This window comes from Raphanus sativus, chromosome 7, assembly GCF_000801105.2.
Source record: "Raphanus sativus cultivar WK10039 chromosome 7, ASM80110v3, whole genome shotgun sequence".
Lineage (NCBI taxonomy): Eukaryota > Viridiplantae > Streptophyta > Magnoliopsida > Brassicales > Brassicaceae > Raphanus > Raphanus sativus.
In genome coordinates this window covers 20,701,056-20,715,049 of record NC_079517.1, presented here as the reverse complement: position 1 = coordinate 20,715,049, position 13,994 = coordinate 20,701,056, and the positions used below count along the sequence as shown (strand labels likewise).

The 13,994-nt window shown below is 36.6% G+C and overlaps 2 protein-coding genes and 1 pseudogene across 2 annotated transcripts; 2 read left to right on the top strand and 1 right to left on the bottom strand.

Annotated features, from left to right (window-relative positions):
- Nucleotides 1-1,022: 1,022 nt before the first annotated feature.
- On the top strand, nucleotides 1,023-5,329 carry LOC130498077 (uncharacterized; annotated as a pseudogene).
- Nucleotides 5,330-7,261: 1,932 nt separating this feature from the next.
- On the bottom strand, nucleotides 7,262-9,055 carry LOC108814824 (uncharacterized). Its single transcript, XM_018587453.2, has 8 exons — nucleotides 8,903-9,055; nucleotides 8,482-8,640; nucleotides 8,285-8,404; nucleotides 8,161-8,204; nucleotides 7,945-8,070; nucleotides 7,730-7,814; nucleotides 7,586-7,642; nucleotides 7,262-7,458 (listed from the first exon to the last, which is right to left on the bottom strand). Exons 2-8 carry the CDS (start codon nucleotides 8,623-8,625, stop codon nucleotides 7,381-7,383), a joined length of 654 nt encoding a protein of 217 aa, XP_018442955.1. The 5' UTR covers nucleotides 8,626-8,640; nucleotides 8,903-9,055; the 3' UTR covers nucleotides 7,262-7,380.
- Nucleotides 9,056-10,958: 1,903 nt separating this feature from the next.
- Nucleotides 10,959-11,945, top strand: LOC108814823 (germin-like protein subfamily 1 member 11). The gene is made up of 2 exons (XM_018587452.2): nucleotides 10,959-11,177; nucleotides 11,268-11,945. The coding sequence occupies exons 1-2, from the start codon at nucleotides 11,054-11,056 to the stop codon at nucleotides 11,804-11,806; spliced, it is 663 nt and encodes a 220-aa protein (XP_018442954.1). The 5' UTR covers nucleotides 10,959-11,053; the 3' UTR covers nucleotides 11,807-11,945.
- Nucleotides 11,946-13,994: the final 2,049 nt, after the last annotated feature.

The window sequence follows — 13,994 nt, the reverse complement described above, 5'->3', positions numbered from 1 at the left end:
ACCCTCCAAAGCTGAGAAAAAACATTCCGGTGAGGAGTTACGACTTGGTAAACGAGTCCAATTATGGGTTCTCCGGGGGACCATGGCCACACCAAGCTGTAGGAAGAGAACGCGGGCATAGGAGAACCGATGGAGGAGGAGACTGGAATGTTAGACCAATTGGTGCGGCACCACACGACTCTAATCAAAATTCTGGGGATTATCGAAACACTGAAGGGTTGATAGAGGGAGGATATTACGAAACTCGTGAGGACAGAAGCAACCACTTCGAAAGAAGATGTGTGAAAGCAGCCAAAATAGAGTTTCCACCACTTGATGGGACAACCGATGCTATGGAGTGGTTACAAAAGTGTGATGATTTCTTTGCGGATCAAAGAATATTCAGCGATGATACGAAAGTTAGACAAGCAACTTTTGTTTTAACGGGACAAGCGTACCACTGGAACCTCAACTTGCGATGATTGGTAACACATAAACTTGGATGGGAGGAGTTTAAAAGGATCTGCAAAAGTCGATTTGGAAAGGCAGATACAGTGAATCCAGTGGGTGAATTGTCAAATCTTAGACACACTGGAACCGTGGATGAGTACTGCAGTCAGTTTGAAGAATGTCTAAGCCGACAAACAAGACTCTCGGGTGATCAACAACTATGGCAATTCTGTGCCGGGTTGACAGATAACTTACGGAAAGAAGTTGAATATCTGCGCCCTGAAACAAACTTTGAAGCCATGGAGTATGCTAGAGATAACGAGTACAAGATTGACAGTGATAAACGCACCAGGACGTTTGGTGGTCATCTAGCACCTATTACTAAGACACTTGGGTAACCAGTCGGCAAGAGAATCGCGGTTCAGAAGTAAAAACTACAAAACCAGGACCTCAAAAGCAACCGGCTCAGAAGAAATTCTGGAAAAAATTAACGCCAGCAGAGATGGCAGATCGAAGAGCAAAAGGTCTTTTGTTTCAGTTGATATGATTTATATACGCCTAGTCATGTTTGTACTCCAGTTCTCTTTCATATTATGCCAGTCAATGACAGAGAGAATCAAGATGATGAGTGGATTGAGGAAGATGAATTAGAAATATCCATAAACGCCATGAATGGTGAACAAAACGAGCGAACCTTTCAAGTACAAGCTGATATCTTGACAGGAAGAGGGTGGGTATTACTTGATACAGGGAGCACTCACAACTTTATCAAGAGCAGTTTAGTAGAGAAGTTGGGCATACCCATACACCGGAAACCCGGCCGGTTCGTAGGTCTTCCCAACGGAGGGCGATGTCCAATTGAAGGATTTTGTCAAGGCTTGTCAATAACAGTACAAGGACACCAATTCAAAGTAGACTGCTTTGCAATTCCTTTGACAGGTTTCGATGTGGTGCTTGGAATTAGATGGTTGAATGCATTAGGAAGAGTAATATGGGATGGACCGAACAAGACTGTCGAGTTCAATCATGGTTCCACCCCAGTTATATGGCATGGAGAAGCAGAAGAACGTGACAAGACAATTATGTCTCTTCACGCGTTAGGGGGATTGGAACATTGGTTCTCAGATGAAGAAGAAGTGTTTACGACACCAGGAACTAGTATACGACAGACGCCAAAACAGAGCATCTGGGCTCTAAACCCGGAACCCGCGTCGGACTTGCTCGATAGGGTACTCCAGAAATTCAGTGCGGTGTTTGCGATACCAGTTGGTCTACCACCAAAACGGGATTGCGATCATAGGATTCGTTTGCTTCAAGGGTCAAATCCGGTGGCAGTACGTCCATACCGTTACCCGCATCTCCTTAAAGATGAAATAGAAAAACAGTGCACGGAGATGCTTCGCAACGGGGTGATTCGACAAAGTATTGATTATCGAGATCTTAATAAGATCACGGTGAAAGACAAGTTCCCAATTCCGGTTGTGGACGAATTGCTGGATGAACTACATGGAGCTCGGTTCTTTACAAAACTCGATTTAACATCAGGTTACCATCAAATCCGCATGTTTGAAGAAGACATTGAGAAAACGGCCTTCCGCACACATCATGGTCATTATGAGTTCTTGGTAATGCCGTTTGGCCTTGTGAATGCCCCATCCACCTTTCAGAGCTTGATGAATTCAGTGTTTACAAATGTGCTTCAAAAGTTTGTCTTGGTGTTCTTCGACGATATTTTAATCTATAGCAAGACATGGGCAGATCATGTACGACATGATGAGTATGTGTTACAAGTGTTACAAGAACATCACTTGCTAATAAAAAGGGTTAAGTGTTCTTTTGGGAAGCAAGAGGTAGGCTATCTTGGACATGCTATTTCGCATGAAGGTGTCCACGTTGATCAGAAAAAAATTGAGGTGATTACACAGTGGCCTCAACCGGCGACAATCCATGCATTGAGAGGATTTTTGGGCCTGTCAGGTTATTACCGAAAATTCATACAAGATTATGGGGTCATTGCTGCTCCATTGACTCAACTATTAAAGAAGGCAGGGTTCAGTTGGAACGAGACTTCAGCGGAGGCTTTTCTCGCTTTAAAAAAAGTCTCTGTCCGAATCTCGTATTAGCATTACCAGATTTCACTAAAGAATTTGTTGTGGAATGTGATGCTTCCGGAAGTGGTATTGGGGCAGTTCTGCAGCAGGAAGGACATCCTATTGCATTTTTAGCAGAACATTAGCAGCTCGTCACGTCAGCAGCGTATGAGAGAGAATTAATTGGGTTGGCTAAGGCAGTGCTCCACTGGAGACCATATTTGTGGGGGCGCCGGTTCCTCATATGAACCGATCACTACAGTCTTAATTATTTGTTGGAACAGCGGCTCTCGACATCTCCACAAATTCATTGGATCAGTAAACTTCTCGGTTTCGATTTTTCAGTCGAGTTTCGTTCTGGGATTACCAATAATGTTGCTGATGCCCTATCTAGACGTGATGACAACGGACCCGAGGAGGTTAGTGAACTTCATGCGCTACAAAGCTCTACAAACGTTATTCTGTCCTGAATCCGTCAAGAGATTCAGACCAACGAGAGACTTGTAGAACTTAGAGATAGAATCATTCGTGGAGAAGAATCAGAACTATGGAAAGCAAAGGATGGTCTTATCTTTCGTAAAGGAGTTGTTTATTTGGATTCCAGTTCAGATTTGGTTCGAGAAGTAATGACTGGTTTTCATAACTTTGGCCATGAAGGTGTCCAGAAGACTATGGAACAGATTCGTAAGGATTTTTATTGGAAAGGCTGGAAAAAGAGTATTCAAGAGTTTGTGAGTACATGTCAGATTTGTCAGAAAAATAAATGGGAAACACTCCAGCCAGCAGGATTGATGCAACCTCTGGCGATTCCAACAAAGATATGGGCTGACATCTCTATGGATTTCATTGAAGCATTACCAAAAGTTTCGGGAAAGACAGTGATTCTGGTGGTGGTCGATCGCTTCTCTAAGTATGCGCACTTCATAGCCTTAAGCGACCCTTATACTGCTGTTTCTGTAGCCCAAGCGTTCTTCCGAGACATTGTAAGATTGCATGGAATTCCAGAAACAATTGTCTCTGATAGAGACAAGGTCTTTCGAAGCATTATTTGGCGTGAATTATTCAGGCTTATGGGTACGAGCCTGTGTTTTACAACTGCCTATTGACCGCAGTCTGATGGACAAACAGAAGTGGTTAATAGGACATTGGAGATGTATCTTAGGTGTGTTACAGGAGATGAACCGCGTAAATGGCTTACTTGGCTCCCTTGGATTGAGTATTGCTACAATACATCCTACCACACTAGTCTCAAAGATACCCCATTTAGAATGGTTTATGGGAGAGAACCACCTCGCCTTTTAGACTATCCTACAGGGAATTCCAAAGTTGAAGCAGTTGATGTTGAGTTGGAAAGAAGAGATGAGTTCTTAGCAGTGGCACGGGAACGTTTGATGGACGCTCAGAACAGAATGAAAGCTGTATACGATAAACATCATCGCGCAGCTGAATTCAAGATTGGGGACTGGGTTTGGTTGAAGTTACATCCTTACCGACAGCTCACCGTCGCTAAGAAAGCATTCACAAAGCTATCTCCCAAGTTTTATGGACCATTTGAAATACTAGCTCGTGTGGGAACAGTTTCCTATTGTCTCCGTCTTCCGGTTGGGTCTCAAATTCATGATGTTTTCCACATCTCACTGCTTAAAGCGCACAAAGGAGACCGACCCAATGCAGAACCTCTGCTACCACCGGTTTTTCAGGGACGAGTGTTACCGGCTACACCAATCAATTTTCTTCGAGCTCGCATTCATGGAGGTGTTCGACAAGTTTTGGTCAAGTGGAATGAAGCATCGGAGTCTGCGACGTGGGAAGATGCAGAGAAGTTATGTGAAGCATTTCCAGAGATAGAGCTTGAGGACAAGCTCCTTGTCGAGGAGGGGAGTAATGATACACGTTATGGTATCACGTACCAGAGAAAGAAGAATAGAAACTAGTATTTTCCTTAATAGCACTAATAGAGATTTGGTAGTTTTCCTATTATAGATATTAAGTAGTTTTCCTTTATTACTTAGGGTTATGATTTGTAAAAGCCCTATATAAACATATCTAATGATCAATAAAAATCATTTTCCAGCATTAACCTTATTCTCAAGAGAGACTAGGGTTAAAGCTATGGCTCCGGTTACTCGAGCTCAGTCAAGGCGACAGGCTCATATCAAGGAATCGGGAACGACGCGAGATCGTACGGTGCTTTGATGGAAGACTCTTTCGGTAGACCTGGAAGGATTGCATTGCAACTTGCTGTTCTTGTTAGCAACATTGGTGTTTTGATCGTTTACATGATCATCATCGGTACTCTCTTACTTTCATCTCTGCTTTGATACCGATCTTAACATCCTTTTTGGTTCGCTTCTCAGTAAAGCAGTCAGACTCAGCTATGCATCTCATCTCATACTTGTCTTCCCTATTATCTTCTATCCTTTGCAGGTTAACGTGGACGGTCTCTTCTTCCCTACCGCTCCATCACTTACCACCTCTAATCTGAGGTTCGCCTCCATCACTGCGGCTCTCATTGCTGTAATCTTTGTTGGTGCAAACTTCATTCCCAACATCTGGTTGCTTTCAAAGTCACTGGAGCTACAGCTTCTCTCTGCATCGGTTTCATATTCCCTGCTGCGGTCATCTTTAAGTAAGAGTCCGTCCTATTGCTTCTTCATAAAACACCTGATGATATATCATTATCTGAGTACTTCTCTCTTGTGTTTGTTTCAGGGATCGTCATAACAAAGATAGTCGTTGCAGTTTTCTCCAATGCAGTCGCCATGTACAGTGCCTTTGTCAGGAAGAACCAATCCATATTTCCAATATGATCGAAGATTGATTTTGTTTGCTTCTCTTAGTTTACATGAAAAAAAAGAGTTACTGGTGGTAAGAGGTCTTTAGATAGTTCTGAACAGCATTATGAAAAGTTAGTTGTAGGAGATCCTTTGTTTCTTTTACTGTAAAAAAACTTGAGAAATGTGTTTTTTGTTGGATCAATAAAAGCCATGGGCTTGTATTAAAATGTGAATTAAAATGACAATGGGCTGGAGCCCATATGAATATGTCAATCAAATGAAAAATGGCAAGAGTGGGAGAGTCCCACATCGACCAAACTAGGAGAAATGGAGTTGTTTATATATGTTCTCTTGCTATGAGAGTTTAAACAGCTTGGAGAGAGAGAAAGGCTCTCCACGCGCGCGCCGCGCCCGCCCGGCGCGGGCGCGGGCGGGCGCCGGTCGCCGGTCGCCGGTCGCCGGTCGCCGGTCGCCGGTCTTGGTGGAGGGCCCCTGGCCCGATAAGATATTCTTTTGAAACGACATGTAGTTTGTCTAGAAAATAAAAAACGTCATGCAGTTTGTTTTGTCAGATATTTAAACGAGATAAGAGAGAGAGTCTTGGGGAGGAAGTTCGCAACTCAACTTCTCTCGATCTCCGCGAGATTTCCGTCCACGTGCAGCTGCTGTTGCGGGAAATGGCTCGTCTCCTTCTCTTTAAATTTCGTCTCTCCTCTTCATTCATTACTCACTTTTCACATCGATATCACAGCAAAAAATCCCTTACCGTAAGTCTTTAGTTTCGAGAGTGTTTCGTAGCTTTTATAGTTCGATAGGGCGTTCACGAGTGAAGCGTGAATCGTCGCCATGGTTTTATCCTGGGACTCTATATTCGTACAGTCCCGTCTCACTACGGAGCGAATATAAAGAGTTAAGGAAAGAGATATCATATCTCGACTCCATGAACGGTTTCTTATCGGGTTTTCATTTCGTCTATTCAATCGTTTCTTTCCTTACATCTCGCTTTTATTATATCGTTTATTTGATTCGGTTTTCCGGCTTCTACATTTTTGCCTTTGCTTTCATGAATTATGGGTTCCAATCTAGACCATATTTAATATCCAAAATAAAATACTGTTGAACTGATATAATTGTCACTGTGAATCTTTAAGATACAGCATACAGACGAGAAAAAAAACAGCAACAAATAGTCTATTAGGGAGTCATCGGACAGCTCAAAACAAAACAAGAGTTATAAGGAAACAGGCTTAAACAAAAGGCTAGAAGGAAGAATAAAGGGTTGGCTTTTAGGAAGTTTACTTATCTCCATCGCGCCTGAGAAGGGAGATGTTATTCCTTGAACTTTCAATTCTTGTCTGATCTGATCACTTTTCTCAAACTCTTTGTTCTTCCACGCCATTGTCCTTTCTTCTAATCTTCTTCTGTGCAAAGGTCTTCTTCGCCCAATCCTGCTCTTGTTAGTGTTTTCTGTTTCATTTCTTTCAAGAATCTCGGCATAGCTCTCAGAGTTGTGAGCAAAAACAAAGCACATCTGGAGAGAGATAATGAGCACTGGATGTGCCATCCCGGTCTTCCTAGACCCCAGCTTGGCTCATCAGCCTGAAATGAAACCATAGTTCAACATGAACTCCAAGCCTCAATTTTTCAAGTTACAAAACGATTTCGATTCTCAAACCTTCCATAGTGCAAAATCAGCTCCGGTTACGTTTTCTGGAATCAACAGAAACTCTGCTCGCCAGCTGCATGTATGTTCCAGCAGTTGACCAGATAACTTACCATAGTTGAGTGATTTTGTGGACAGAAAAGAACATCTTATACTCGAATCTAGGTTACCCAGATTTGAAATCATCCGATTTAAGGTTAAGAAGAGACCAGTACTAGAAGAAATGATCTTTTGCATTTCAGAAGTCAAGAGCAAGAAGTAGAATAGTATTTAAAAGTAACTTTAAATGTTGTTCAGGCAAAACCATCAAAGACCAAACCTGTATTCATTATTACATTAAGTTCTTGAAAAGTTGGAACTCAGCAGTTCAAACTACAGACAGAGCATACATAATCTTTACTTAAGTTCACTGTTTTGTGTTTTAAGAAGAAGCTGCTTCAAACGCACTCTGGAATGTCTCAGGCGGTTGTGCACCGCTCAGTTTCACCTTCCCGTTGATCTGAACAAACAATTCAAACGTAAAGCAAGACTTAACACTTAAGGGGATATATCCAAAATGTGTAACAACAGCTTCACTATGATCTCATTTGTATAGTAGCAATTAAATCCAAAGCACATAAACTTACAGTGTAATGTGGAACCCCAGTGATATTCTGTGAATACTTCTCCAGCTCTTCTTTTACCTTCATTACAGAAGTGAACAACACATACCAGTTAATATAATCAAATAGAAGAAACAATAATGGTCACATGATTTGGCATAAAGACACCTCTGTGGTTCCATTGTTGGGCTCTGAGAGGAATACTTCTGCTCCGTCTATGCCAAGCTTTTTAGCCGTCTCAGCCAGAAACTCCCTGCATTAATTCATCCATAGTATTTAAAATCTTACCAATTCTACTTAAATCTAACTCATCACATGCAATAAATCAAGAACTCAGTAAACAGTTTCACACAGTGACAAAACCAACAAATTGTGTAGTATACCTGTCCCCTATGTACTTTCCCTGCGTGAAGTAACCAAGACACAACTCTTCAACAAGGCTATGTTGTTTATCCGGCGCTTGTTTCCCCGCATAATGTATGAGTCTATGACTATCCAGAGTGTTGCCTCTGTTTATATCACCAAAACTTTTATATAAGAATATATAAAACAGAAGAATTATCTCTTCTTGTTTAAAGAAAATAACTTTTGGTGCTTACGTGAGACCGGATGTGTCATACTCTAACCCAATACCTTTGAAGATCTGTACTGAAACAAAGATTTATCTCAAGATTCTGTCAACAAGATATTAGCTCTCTAAAAGTATTGGTAAGAAAAAGAAACCTCAGACATTCTTCTGAACATTGCTTCAACTCTGCTTCCAAATTTTTGTCTATAAAACTCTTTCTTGTTCACACCTTCTTTGGGTGCAGATGCATCGAGGAAAAAAGGATGCCATCGAATCTGCATTATCATTCCTGATATGAGCACTTTCATAGTTTGTTTGTCAAGTAAACAAAATTATAAAGAGAGAGTTTAACCTCAAAGTTGTATTGATCTTTAGATGCATCAATGGCTTTGTCAAGATTCTTCTTCCCCACAAAGCACCATGGGCACACCGTATCCGAGCTTATATCAATTTCGATGAGCTTTTTTGAAAAGTTTCTGCTTGCAGACTCGGCCATTGTAGGTTTTTTTGGCTAACGAATTTCATAAAAACTCAGAAATCAAATTTAGTAATTCAAGAATAAATTAAACTCATAGACTGAACCATAACAAAGACCGAAACTCGATCTTTCATTTGGTTGAACATTTTATTTTGTATTTTGGCTTCAGTTTCTTTAATTTATTCGGATGAATATTTTCAGGTTAGAATCTCTAACGGTAAGAACGATCCACTCCAAATTATACAAATCTAAGCATTTCTATCACGTGATCAAAAGGTAAATTTCTGGGTTTTACCTGGAAACGATTGGAGGAAGATGATTGTGATCGTCTATGGGAGAAACAACTCACAAGATCATATTATCAAGATCATATAATATACAATACACCTTCAAAGATAATGACTTTTCACCAACCATGCTGAGTTTCCCTCATTTCTTTTTTTCTTTTATATATTCAATATTTTTGTTCTTTTTGTTCATAAGTTACATACAGCCCGAAATCACTAAACGTTAAAAAAGCCTAACAAGGGGTATGTTGAAACTAAACTTGAACCCAAGCTAATCTAAAGATATTTAAAAATTAAAGTATATTTTATTTAAGAGTTATCTAAATAAATTACGTTTAACAAGATTAGAAAATTTATATCTCTACTAGATTTTAATCTGCACCATGTGCAGTAAAAATTCTAAATTTAAGTTATATTTTAAAACAAAATTTTAGTAGTATTGTAGATTTTATTATTTTACCATTATTTCAAAAACAATTAGATTTATTAAATATAAAATTAAGATATTTTTTAAAAAAAGCAATTATATTTAATATATATATATATATATGTATGTATTTAAAATTATAGTCTTAGATATATTTTAATCTATTTATTTTGGTTAAATATATTAAATCAAATTATATATAATTAATAAAAACTAATATAAAACAGATAATTTTGAAAAAGTATAGCTAAACAATATTTATAAAATGTGTAAATATATTAGAAATTAATGATTTTAAGTTTATTTTTTATAATTTCTTAAAAATTGTATAAAATCGAAAATTTAAAGTAATAAAAATTGTATAGTTATAAAAAGTATAATTAAATAAGATTTCGAAATTAGTAATGTTCATATTTGAATATATTTATTTTAATGAGAATCTATGAATTACTACCATATTCTAAAAAGTTTACCAAAAATATAAAACAATATAAATGTAATATATGAGTTATTACTATATTCTAAAAAGTTTACCAAAAATATATATTTACATTAAATATAGTTGTTCATGTCATATGCTACCATATGTCATGTCATCAAATTTAATAGCCATGTCATATTTTTTTGCGAAATTGATTCTGAAGAAGACATGTGTCAAAATCACTTCTCAAATAATGTCTAGGGTATAGGAAACAAATCTGGGCATTCGCGCAGATAATTAAATTCTTTATTTAAAATAATTTATTAATATTAATTGAATGCATATATTTATTATTTTTTAATATTTTTTTCATTTAAGTAGTAAAAATATTAGTTAAATATGAGAATGTAAAGTACATGTAACAACATATTGATTGTTGAGTTTAGAGAAAAATACACAATACATTTTTAATTTTTTATTTAACTCTCAAAATAAATGTTTCAAGTAATTGTTTCACTTAAATATTATGCCGATTGAAATATATATAATTGTTTCTAAAGTACAGGCAAAGTTAAAAGTTCTAAAATCTTTTGAAATTATAACAGGGGTATAATGGATATTATGCCATTTTGAATGAATCATCTCCATTCAAATGGTCCAATTTGGATCAATCAGTTGATTTTCAAAATCAAGACTAAATTTTTAAAAACTCATTCAGATGAACCATCTAAATAACTTGTAATTTTTAATGCCTAAACGAATAAGACTCTCATCTCTGTCCACATGTCTCATTCAGATGGAGAAACCAACAGCTCTATAGGAGATGTAAAAAGGTTTCAAAATACGTATTTGGATTAAAACTGATATATCAAATTAATTGGTTCTGCTAATAAAATATAAAAGTTAAAACAATACTTAAATTCTACGATTTTCAACAAAACCAAATTTCATCTTAGTTACATTTTTTTTTGTTTCTCCTTTTCAGTTGCAGTTTTTTTTACCAACCCTAGTTAAGTGTTGAAACATTCAATACCAACCCTACGGAAAATAGTGGCTGATCTCCTACGAAAAAGTAATGGCTGATAGAGAAATCAAATGTACTATAGTAACTATACCGCCCTTAGTTTAATAATTTATATGTTTCTTTTTTCTTTTTCTAAAATACCTCGATTGTCCAGTAAGATTGATTTCTGGATACCTTCTTGTAGGTTATAGACTTGAACAGTCAATGCACTCATCTATAAAATTAAGCTCAGTGTCTTATAAGCAGCTTACCTTTACACAGAAATCTAATTCAAAAAGTATATTCCAATGAGGAGTCTTATATTTCTCACAATTTTTTCTCTCTTGGCTTTAACCTTTCCAGTAGCCATGGCTTCTGACCCAAGCCCCGTTCAAGACTTTTGTGTGGGCGTAAACACCCCGGCCGATGGTGGTATGTACATTTTCTCCTAATCATTTATAAGCCCATCTTTCATTGGTTTCTAATTTTGATATTGTTTTGTTATTTGGTTATTATGTTCAGTGTTTGTTAACGGAAAGTTCTGCAAAGACCCAAAGCTCGCCACAGTAGACGACTTCTTTTTCACAGGGCTTGACAGGCAAAGAATCGCAACTAATGCGGTTGGAACAAATGTGACACCCGTCTTTTCTGATAACCTTCCTGGGCTCAACACCCTTGGCATAGCATTTGCTCGTGTAGATTATGCACTAAACGGGCTGATCCCACCTCACACCCATCCACGTGCCAGCGAGTTCTTGATTGTCCAAGAAGGAACGCTTTTCGCGGGTTTTGTCTCGTCAGACCAAGACGGAAATCGTCTATTCTCCAAAATACTCAACAAGGGTGATCTGATTGTGTTTCCAGTGGGACTCATCCATTTCCATGTCAATGTGGGACAATGTCCAGCAGTTGCATTCACTGCTTTTAACAGCCAAAACCCAGGTCTCATCACTGTTTCTAAAAGCGTGTTTGGGTCTAACCCACGGATAAACCCAAATGTTCTTGCAAAAGCATTCCAGTTGGATCCTACGATTGTCATGAGCCTACAGACCAAATTCTGATCATGGAATGAAATGAAAAATATTGAGCTTTTAACTGTTTTCTATTTCTTTACCGTTGTCTAAATAAGGATCGTGTATTATCCATCAGTGCATCAATAAAGTGACATAAAGTAATGCTTACAAAATTACTTCTCCTATCCACTTCATGCGTCTTAATTTTCTATCAATATACGTAAAGAATAAAAAACAAAAACAAAGAAAAATTTTATTTTTCAAATTTTAAAACGAAAATACCTTTTTAAAATTAATAAACAAATTGTCCCACTTTGAAAAAGGAACTAACCATAATTAAATAGACCACGCTCGGTTTTATAAATTCTTAGTTAGACCAAAATAATTGTTATTTTATATTGTAGTGATTAACATCACACATCATAGTTTGAGTCTGATGAAAACTTGTTAGATCCTTGTAACAAACCATATCATCTTTTCATTTTTTAAATAGTTAAAATTAAACATTAAACATTACGGAATTCCATTACATCTATGTGTTGTAACTATTTTTTTAGCAATGTATTCATATGCTAAAAATAGAGTTAGTGTGAATGAGAAATGGATGTCTAATGTGTGTGATTTGAGAAACTTGTATAAAGTTACAAATATACACATTAGATATTTGGATTTGGGTTTTGATTTGTTAGTTGGACTTCATGTGCATTAACTTAATCTTATAAACCAAATATATGTGATCTTTTATATAAAAAAGAAATCCATTTAAAGTATATTATTTTGTTTGAATGAGTCAAATAATAATAATTATACTCTTTATTTTCTTGGTCAAAATGTGAAATGAATTCACATAATAATGACAAGAAATAAAGTCTCCATTAGTGCACCATGGAGGTTTCATTTTTATGTTGAAAATGAAACTTGTGCTTCTCATTATTTTTCTATATAAATGGCTTGTTAGCATTATAGAAAGGTAGACACATCAAATACCAAAAGAAAAACCACAATCTCCTATATTGAATAGTCATGTTAGTATTTTTTATTTCTTGTGTCTGAGAGTGCAACACAAAACCAGTTTCGCCAGGCTTCTGATAGAGTGACGCAAATTCAGAAGATTGTTTGCAGTTGTATCCTGGGACTCATTACGTTATCGAACCGTCGCACTACGGGACGTATTTTGAGTTAAGGAAAGAGATAATATCTCGCCTCTGTAGTTGTATCATCATTTTCTTACTCTTTGGTATAGTATTATCATTTTTATTTTTTACAATATTCAGTAATCCGTAGTTTATAAAATACGGTTCTATCAGTCTTAACTCAAAATATCCGTTTATTGCTTTGCACTAACCGGACTGATTATTGTAAAAAGTATTTTTGTAAGAACAGGTTGACTGATCTTTGGGAAAAGATGCCGGTGTCAGATCTATAGGATTATTTCACAATAATCTTCCTGCAATCTTAATTCTGTAGATTTTTTGTTTGTACTATTATACTAACAAAACTGATTATTTTGTGAAGTGTTTTGTCATGAAAACAGGAATTGGAGATTTCATGGTGATAAAGAATCTGTTCATTCCATCAGATTAATTTTGTTGATGATTTCTATGGGGATTAAAAATTATTAATTGATGGATCCAGTGGTTACAATCATTTTCTAATATTAGTCAAAAATGTGTTTAGAATAAAACGTTTTTAGTCACAATGCATGTTAATGCTTTGACTTGGTTAAGATAATTATTTGCTTTAATTATCAAATATGGTTTAACATTTTTTGATTTCTTCTTTCAGATTTTGGAATAACTTAATTTAATTATTAAGCATATGGATGACCATGAGAAAACAAAAAGGAGTCAAGTTAAAAAATATGGTGAAAACATATTTATAAACAACATTTTTGATCTTTTGAGATCAAGTTGTATGGATGGAAATAGATTTTGTGAGTCGACGCCTCAAATTAAGTTTGAGAGAGGTCTGCCACATATAAATCATTTGCCATAAGAAATAAAATGTTTGTTGATATTGATCAAAACATTTGTATTTCGTTAATGCTTAAATTCATCTTTTAAAAAGGTTGATCATGCAAAACCAATGAAAATTTTCAGATCAATATGACTGAAACTAACATGTGTATTGTAGTTTCTAAAGTCAATATGGTTGAGAATAATCATAGAAAATTGTGGTTTTGAAGGTACAAAAATATCATGTATTGATATGTATATTTGCTATAAAGCAAAAATAT